The sequence below is a fragment of the Micropterus dolomieu genome, linkage group LG08 (genome assembly GCF_021292245.1).
Source record: "Micropterus dolomieu isolate WLL.071019.BEF.003 ecotype Adirondacks linkage group LG08, ASM2129224v1, whole genome shotgun sequence".
Lineage (NCBI taxonomy): Eukaryota > Metazoa > Chordata > Actinopteri > Centrarchiformes > Centrarchidae > Micropterus > Micropterus dolomieu.
The window spans coordinates 19,684,617-19,693,918 of record NC_060157.1 but is presented as its reverse complement, the minus strand read 5'-3'; the positions used below and the strand labels follow the sequence as shown (position 1 = coordinate 19,693,918).

Below are 9,302 nucleotides of genomic sequence, written 5' to 3'. Positions count from 1 at the left end.
TTTTTTTTATATATAAATGTCTCCGAGATGTAAGCATCAGCATAATGCTTAAAATGTAGAGTGAAGGCTCTCCATTGCTCTTTACTTGAAACGTAACGTGGTGAATTTATTCTGTGACTGAATACCACATTTCCTTCCATGTGGTCTAAGTTGCTGAGAATGTGTTACCTTTTTTCAGCAGTGCTTGCTTCATGTACAGTCACACAGATCTGGAAACAAGTCTTCCACATTTCGGTCATGACATGTCAAGCCTATAAAAAGTATTCACCCCTATGGACCTTTTCATGCATATTGTTGTACAACATTGATTCAGTAGATTATCTGAAGCCAAAGTAAAAGGAAAAGTGTGCACTGGCCTAAATTAAGAACAAATATAAATGCCATTAGATGCGTATGTAAAGACCCTCTTTAAGTCAGTTTTTAATTTTGTAAAAAACTGACTTAGAGGGTCTTTACAGACTCATAATGCCACTGTAACTGCTGCCAAAAGTGTCTTTACAATTAAAGACACTTTTGGCAGCAGTTACAGCCAGGGTGTTCAGCAGGTCTGTATTTGTTTTGCACATCTAGGTACTGCAATTTGTCCCCTGTTCTTTGTAAAACTGACGAGTCTGTCAAATTGCATTGTGACCAAGAGTCAGCAATTTTCAAGTCCGACCACAAATTCTCTTCTCCGATTTGGCCATTTTCAGGACTCCTAACGTTGTTGTTTTGGAGCCTGTGTGGCTTGCATGGAAAATAAATCTTATCCCAAGTTCTTTCAGACTTTTCAGGATTTCTCTGTATTTTGCTGGATAAATTTTACACACTGCCTTCACAAGCCTTCCAGGCTATCATGGACTCATCGTGACAAAAAGACCTCCCCCGGCCACAGGAACGCCTAGTCATCTATTACAGGAACATGATATGGCGTGGGGAAAAAGATGCCTCAGTGCATGTTTTATGTTAGTCACTCTGTATGTGAAGCACTTTGACACATCAGATGTGAATCGGCCATACTATCTTCTTCCTGTTGTGGGCTTGGGTGATCCGTCCATACTGTCCACTCCAATTGGGAAGAACAGACTTGTGACCTCATGGTTTAAAGCAGATGAATGCAGCAGGAAAATTTGTTTGTGTTAAATCTCTGAACAGTGGATAATTATGTCAAGTGACAGAGGTGCTGGAACCCTATTGATGCCCGTCCCTCCCCCTCTCTTAAATGTATACAACTGGGTACCACATTCTAATACACCTTTTATAAATGGTTTTATTAATGTTAATAAATCATTAATTAATGCTTTAAAGATCAGACATAAGCCACAATACACTGGAGGAATTCAGGGCTACAGAAATCCAATAGGTGATCAATGAGGTGGCAGTGTGAAAACCCACCCAATACACATTGCTTGTCTGAATTCACAATAAAAAATATATATAAATGAGTCATAACTAGTCAAAAAGGCAATTCAACAAATTACATTTTAAAAAGAAAATAGCATAGGCGTAAGTTGTTTATTTTCTCCGACTTGACATAGCAGATGTTTTCACAGGGTGAACACCTAACATAAAGAGTAAACTGGTAGTCATGTGTAAAATGTGTGCATTTAAATTGCTATATTCTATATTAGTTGGTTTGTTGGGTAAATCAATTGTATACTTACGGTTTGCACTACAATACAATACATAATACAGTATTTGTAATGACTTTGTAGGGTCCAGGCTTTTTAGCTACGCCCCTGTCAGAGTGGTGCTCCACCAAGATGCTGGGTGAATGGGTTTAAATCGGTTTAAATGCAGCGCTGCGGCATGTGGTGACCTCTGTCTGCCGCAGGGAGAACAGCTCAATCCCGGGCTAAACTCCCAGACTGTTGTCCTGAGTATGGCTGCCTGACGGCATGTAGTTTTCCTCACGTTATCCCAACAGTCATGGACATCAGTTATTGTGACATGCACGCGGACTCATCAGCAGCCTCACTTTATCTCGAAACAATAATTAATTGTGCATTAGCATTGCTCAGTTCTCGGTAATGTCTTTCAGTAACGTACGTGTCTTTCAGTTGGTTAAAGTTGCTTAGCAGCTAGCTCTTACTTAGCTAGGAAGCCTTTGTAGCAGCACGTAAGCTAGCTAATGTCTTGGGCGATCTCTAGCTTTCAACGGCTGTCAGCATCATCAGCCCTCTGATGGAAGGGTGAGGGGGACGATGCTGGGATTCCTCCATATCCTTTTAACAGGTAAGCCAAGGCAGATAATAATGGTTAGCTAAGCCAGCTAGCTATAAAGCTCTCCAGCTAGGTAGCTTATGGGTCCTGTGATTATGCAACGGGACAACTTAACCCGGCAGCGAATTGAGCTTTAGTTAGCATTATTGCACTGGCAACTGCTGTTCATTCACCAAATTAAAAGAAATAGTTATTTGTCATATTTGTGACTTCCGAATCGTTATTATGTAAATATGACTTAGCATCTTTCAACGCTGAAAAACTGACTTGTCCCATAACGTTAAGTTAATTAACGTTGTAGTTTGATTTAGAGAGGCATTTATTTAAATTTAACGTTATGGTTATTTTAGATACTGTAGTTTGTGGTTCTGTTGAACTGTGTTATACTGAGAGATGTTTATGATACCTTATTCACCCCATTTAAGTACAAACTAACTTACAGCCTCTAAAATGATCGTAAAGTTGAATCAGCAAATGTTTCAGTTTTCACCAAAAACATTCATTACAGGACTTTTGTATTAGCCTATTCCACATTAGTTTGTTATGTGTTAGGTGTACCTAATAAACAAGCAACTGAGTGCAAATACCTGACAGTTCGAATAGATTTGAATCTGTATTTGCTTGAAAATAATTCCATGTTTGTATTTCCCTCACAGGCCTGATAGGTTTTCTGTGGGATGGAGTTTCTGCTTTTGGTAAGACTGGGATTGCTATAAACCTGCTGCATCCACAGCCTTCTCCACATTTTCTGTCTCAAAGTAATCATCTATCTGGTCCACAGGTGGGGTCAGACTAGTGGATGGGGAGAACAATTGTTCTGGCAGAGTGGAGGTGCTCCGCCATGACCAGTGGGGGACTGTTTGCGACCATGGCTGGGACCGCCGGGAGGCTCACGTGGTGTGCCTGGAGCTGGGCTGTGGCTTAGCTGAATTTGCCCTTCCTGGTGCAGCATTTGGTGCAGGCAGTGGAGAGATCTGGCTGCGGCATGTCCAGTGCTCTGGACACGAGTCCAGTGTGACACGCTGCGCTTATGTCCTCCACAGTAACTCCTACTGCACCCATGAGAACGATGCAGGAGTGAAATGCTCAGGTGAGACTTGAGGTATTTCATCTACCAAGGTGCAGTGTCAGAGTGATTTCTGCTGGGTTTATTCATAGAGGTTATTCTAGATATTGACCAGTTAGACATATATGCGTACAAATACTCAACGCATACAATTTTCAGTATACTTGAGCATTTCATCTTTGACTTGGTACATGTAAACACTCCTGTGCAGAGTAACCTGGACATTGTATATCCCAATTGATAAGCTGAGTGAGAGTGTGGTTCATGGGATCATTCACATTTCATGATTTTGTGATGTCACATTTTGGGATTAACGTGTCTTTCCCACACAGGTACCCTTTTAATGCCCACCCTCACCCTGCTGTCACCTCACACTGTGTTCTCTCCCGGCGAGGCCGTTCGCTTCGGCTGCAGCGCTCTGCTGGGTCACCACCTCAGTGACTTCCACTTGTACAAGCATGGAGTGTCCACGCCGCTGGTTACACAGAGGGCGGACCAGACCCAGCCCACAGTGGAGCTGACACTGTCCGACATAGAGACTTTCCACCAAGGCAGCTACAGTTGTGGGTACAGGATCAAGGGCGGCTTCCCTTCTCAGCTGCTCAGCTCTCCACCCAGCAACTCCATCAACATCACTGTGGGTGAGTCGTAACCGCATTGTCTAATCCATCATAACTGTGTCCCATAGCACTTTTTTTGTTGTTGTGTAATCTAAATTAGATGTTTGACAACTCACCCTAATAGGTTTGTGCCATTTTTGATTAGAAATTCCTTTGCCTTGACTGTGCGTTAAAAAATAGAAGAAAATAGTCTTGAAGTGTAAAAATATGCGTCGGGTCACGTTGACATGTGTAGTGTAGTGTAGCTGTGCAGTTGACAACTTTAGAAAGCTAGTTTAGTGGATTCTTTTGAGCTTGGGTTATTTTGTTACACATTGTTGTTTTCACTGCTACTTGTATTGTCATTCTTTCGTTTGCTTGTAGCTGTGTTGCATGTAATTGTCGTTCATTTTGATTTATTTGTTTCAGTTTTCCACTTTGATATTTGGTATTGGCAAGTGCATTTTGCATGTAATGAAATCTTTTCATCTAGTGTTCTGATTTTTCCAGTGTCCACAGAGATGGCTTTAACCCCACCAAAAACATTTAAGGGTTGGAAGGAAAACTAGTTTTATGGCTGAGATCCAAACTCCATCTTTTTTCTTTTGAAACCTAATCAAAACTCTTATTACCCTTTTCAATAACCCATTTCATTCCTTTCTGACTGATCACAGTGGAACTTCTGACTCCTCACCACTGGTACAACACGTCTACTGAGGCCCCGGCTGGTTCCGTCATTAAAGGCCACAACTTTAACATCACCTGCTCCACACCGCAGCAGTACCCTGGGGGTTCCTTCCAGCTGCGTCTGATCCGCTCCAATGGCACAGTGCGCCAGTCCCTGCCTGCTCTCACCCCGTCTGTCACTTTCACCTTTCCTAATGCCCAGAGCTCCAACGAGGGCTACTACTATTGCCTGTATCGGGTCCAGCTGGGTGGACGAACCTTTGTCTCTAGAGAAAGCCAGCCCCTGCCTATAGCCATCAGAGGTGAAACTGAACATTAGATAGACAATATATGTTAGGAATAGCATTTTTACATTGTTAAAAAATTTTTATTTTTTTTTCCACACCAGTTAGACTGTATGTAGATATTCCTGGCACTTGGATGTACAGCTTTTGTGTGTCTCTTGTTTGCAAATTTGTTAGTTGCAGCAATGGATAAATTTCCATTTATGATAAGCCACCTTGTGTGTAACTTACAGACAACTCCTCTCACCCTCAGACCCAGATCCAGTACTGAGTCCAATGGTGATCAGCTGGCTTGTGTCTGGCCTGACATTTTTTGTAGCTGTCATCATTATACTTACTGTGGCCAAGGTACTGTGTAACAAGGAGAAGAAGCCCTCTGAACTGGAGCGAGAGACCAGAACCTGTAAGTTCCTTTTTCCTTAAGAAGCCTTTGAGCTTTAGACAGACATGTGATGTTATTTTTAGAAAGCATACTGTGTGTGTGTGTGTGTGTGTGTGTGTGTGTGTGTATCCAGAGTAACAGATGTGCTTCTGTCTACAGGTGTGGACAACACTTATGTTGCCTTATCAATTAACAAGCTATGACGGGGTATGCAGGCAACTGATGACTGAAGGTATTGAAGGTCATGAATCTTGCACATACAATGCCTATAAAAAAAGTATTTAAGTTTTCACATTTTCTTGGGGTTTTTCCATAGACTGTGTAAAAGAAGTGGACTTACTCACCATGACGTCCCCCATTAGTTTGTGGATGCTGTTTTGAAGCCTCAAGTTTTGCAATTGCTATGTTGATTTTTTTGCAACCAGGCACTGGACGTGACCATATTTGGATGAGACGGTGGCGCTTGCAAACCTGGTTAGCTAGGTGCATCTGTAATTCACATTGGCTGTTCAAAACGGGCTAAACTGCTGTGTCAGAAGGTGTCTAACAGGACAGCGAGGCATCAAGTGCTGTTCCAAACGGCTCGAAAAATCTCTTCCTGTCTCGTATGATGCCTTCAAACTGTCCCCGTAACAGCCGGTTTTGAACGCATCATCGATAGTGACTTGATGCTGCCTATCATCACCCATAAACCAGCGCAGCTGTGGCTTCGGCTGCGAAAACTAGTGAAGATGACGATTTTTGAAAAGCTAGCAATAACTAAACACTGAACTATCATATTAGCCCTTGACTGTAACCAACCAAGTTTGTTCAGTATGATTTGGGAGGCGTCTGTTAGCCATTTGCCTAACACTTAGTTGGCTGATGCTAAGGCTACCGTCTCTTTTGACAGCCAGATAAGACGCAAGACGGCGTGCTGACGTCACGTGTTTCCGTAAGAAGGCTGTTCGAAACCAATTAACAGAGATGCCTTCACTTGAAAGTTAAGCCTTCTGAGGCAGCGGTCAATTGGCAACTGCCTTCTGTTTCGAACACAGCCGTTATCTATGATTTTTAACCATGATGCTAATGTGGGCTAGCTAATAACAGATTTAAAACAAAACGTACTTACCAGAAAAATTAACAGCTGACTCGTTATAAGCTTGTTCAACGAAGCAGGTTAAATTTACACAGTGCAGTAGATATAAGTCACTCTAGCCTGATTGACAGGTCGCCATGGTAGCAACTTGTCAATCACAAGGTAGTCCTGCCCTAAAGCATACGCTGCTTTATCGTCTTATTTTCCTCTAAATGGAACCATAATTTACAATAAAAAAATTAAGATTTGAACCTAATGATTGAGATCATACATTTATTATTAAAGTATTTCATTGTATCGTCTCCCATAGCCTAAATAATCTCAGCTGTTAATTTGCTGTTAAATAAGATTATTTAACGGCTCTGTGTTCTCCGTAGTTGATCCGAGGACCCACAAAAATTATATCTGTAAACACTCCGACGTACAGCCAATCACAATCTGCCACATCGTCATACAAACATACAGCCAATCACATTATGTGACGTTACCGGCAGACGCAGGACCTCTGGCAGATCTGAGCACCCAAGCACATCTGGTACCTACACTGGATGTTGCCGCCTTTTTATATACAATCTATGGTTGCCGCCTGTTGTTTTTTTTTTTTTTTTTTTCTTCTTAACAGTAAATCAAAGAGGATTTAATATTTTCTTGGATCCATCCTTTTTATCTTATTGTTTAAAAGTATGAGTAGGATTTTCCTAAAGAAACTTAAAAAAAAGCACAAAGTATAGACCATAGACTGTATATAAAAAGGTATAGACTCGTACAAAAATGATCCCCCTCACTCATCACTGTGACCCACTAGAAGTGCATGGCGGTGTCTGTATCTACAGAGACCCTGCCTTCTGCCTGTATTTTCTTGTGTTCGGGACATTTGTGGGCACCAACCTTTGTGCAGCGTGCAAGGTGTGAGGTCGGGACATGGCGAGCAGGTCACACCACTGTCTCGGTTTCTCTTCTCTGTCTGTGTCATGGCTGTATGATGTGCTGCAGGTCTGCGTGACTGAGCTACACACTCACACAGACAGGTTGAAGCGTGCGCTACATTCACAAAATATTCGGCAACGTGGATCCTTCCAGGTTTGGCTGTGTGGTTTTATTTTTTTGTGTGCTTCAGACCAGAACAGCTGTGACACAATCAGAAAATAATGTTTTATTTCTCTGATTCATTGCTTTGTTCTCGCCAACACAGCTCCCTCTCTTCATTCGCTCTCTAGCTCGCTCGACCACCGCTGCTCGCTTAATCTTGCTCGTTGAACCTGGAAGGAGAGGCCAACTTTGTCATGTGTTTACAAACTGCAACTACAAATCCTACTAATTATGCCTCTAAGTGTTTTCTTTTTACAATAAAAGCAACATTATGCAACTATTGTATCTTCGAATACCAGCTTCAAATCAGTTGATGACCCTGATTTGTGATGGGAACAATGGTGCCTCCTTGAGTCCCACTTGGTGCCTGAATGCCTGTTCTTGCACTTGGTTTGAGCGGGTACAATCTCCCGCTGGAGGTGCATAACGCTTTACGGCACTACATCACACACACCACCTAATATAATCAACTAAGAAGAAGCTAGCTCAGTATTCACGTCTATAGTTTTCCAGCCTACTACACACCCACACACGTAGAGAGACGTTTCAAGAGTTTTTCTGGGGGCTGGCCTGTGAAATTGAATAATATTCAGGGAGAAAATAGACTAGATTTACTTGCTTCTAAAGTAGCTGCTAATTATAGCTGGCGTTAGCTCAGGTAGCTGCGCAGCTGACTGCCCAGACTCCCGAGGAGTGAATACTTTTAAAAAAAAATTTTTATAGGCACTGTAATATTTTATTTTTCATCGTCTGTGTCCATATTCATAATTGTACAACCCTAGTGAATTGAAGTGACTCATTTTGTGTTTCAGACCGAAGGCTCACACCGTGTTTATCGTGGATTCAGTCGGCAGGGGACCTAACACAGAAACAAACAGCTTGGTTGGACCTTATGAAAAAGGCACCACCTGGTCCCAGTTCAGTACAGTTTGGATGAGTCACTTCTTACTGGACTCTAACAGAGTATTCTTTCATACCAGACTTGAGGCTAGTGTGGAAGAAAGGGGGAACAATGGATACGATTGACTTTTAAGGCAAGCTGTGAGGTAACGGACACAGAAAACTGACAGTAAGAACTATTTCAATTTCGGAGTCAGTATTGGTTCAAGCTAGACAAATTCACTCAGACTCGGCTGCTGATGTATGGAGTGGGAAAACACTACTAAACTGACATGGGCTCTTCAGGTCTCTGTATATGCAGTTTAAAAACATTGTTTTGTGTTAATTACCAGGTGACCCTAAAGACAGACTAGCTCATTATGTACTCTTCTACAGATCAATGGAATGAATTTTTGTATTAACTCTAACCTTCTATGCATCTTATGTAATTTACAACATGTCCATTACCACATTTAAAGTCTGTAAATAGAAGCTGAAGTTGATTGAAATGCTGCTGCTGTTCGGGGTTCAATCACTTATGTTTGACAGTCTACAAATATTACTGCATGTAATGTAGGTTCATTTTTATATCATCAGATCAAATTCCATAAGAGGAAAACACTTAACAAATTCAATACTATGGGTTCGTTATTTTTTTTTATACACTATTCTTCACATTTAAAATGTAGCTTTGCTCCTGAATAAATTACTTGGAAGTGTCAAATGTTTAAATATACAAGCTCTTTTATAGTTTGTCTTACAAAACAGCAATACAAACCAAATCACAACATCAAACTACAGGATGTAAAGGTGGGATTATGTAGTACAAAAGTGTGATATTGCTGAACTATGTCCGCTGAAACAAAGCACAAACATGGTATTACAGCTTGTATAAATAGTGTAGTATGATATTTTTACCCGAGATAAAACTTTTCCCCAAATGCTTATTAAACACTGAAAAAAAAAAAACATGAGGCACTTGCATTACAGCTGGTCTAAAAACTGTCCCAACTGTACTAGATTATTTCTGATAAAT

General features: G+C 41.3%; 1 protein-coding gene across 2 annotated transcripts; it reads left to right on the top strand.

Annotated features, from left to right (window-relative positions):
• Positions 1–1,787: 1,787 nt before the first annotated feature.
• On the top strand, positions 1,788–8,990 carry si:ch211-150o23.3. 2 transcript variants are annotated; one of them, XM_046056269.1, is made up of 8 exons: positions 1,788–2,214; positions 2,859–2,897; positions 2,984–3,292; positions 3,601–3,909; positions 4,542–4,856; positions 5,092–5,241; positions 5,380–5,452; positions 7,491–7,664. In XM_046056269.1, exons 1-7 carry the CDS (start codon positions 2,184–2,186, stop codon positions 5,421–5,423), a joined length of 1,197 nt encoding a protein of 398 aa, XP_045912225.1. In that variant the 5' UTR covers positions 1,788–2,183; the 3' UTR covers positions 5,424–5,452; positions 7,491–7,664. The 2 variants fall into 2 exon arrangements, with proteins under 2 accessions (XP_045912225.1, XP_045912224.1); XM_046056268.1 differs by lacking the exon at positions 7,491–7,664 and adding an exon at positions 8,200–8,990 and having other exon boundaries at positions 1,789–2,214.
• Positions 8,991–9,302: the final 312 nt, after the last annotated feature.

What these genes read in the sequence shown, in the direction of transcription:
- si:ch211-150o23.3 (XM_046056268.1), top strand. Translation starts at nt 2,184, where the DNA reads ATGCTGGGATTCCTCCATATCCTTTTAACAG. An exon ending in GGATGGAGTTTCTGCTTTTG is followed by an intron (nt 2,898 to 2,983) that starts GTAAGACTGGGA and finishes TCTGGTCCACAG; the next exon opens with GTGGGGTCAGACTAGTGGAT. An exon ending in CCTGCCTATAGCCATCAGAG is followed by an intron (nt 4,857 to 5,091) that starts GTGAAACTGAAC and finishes TCTCACCCTCAG; the next exon opens with ACCCAGATCCAGTACTGAGT.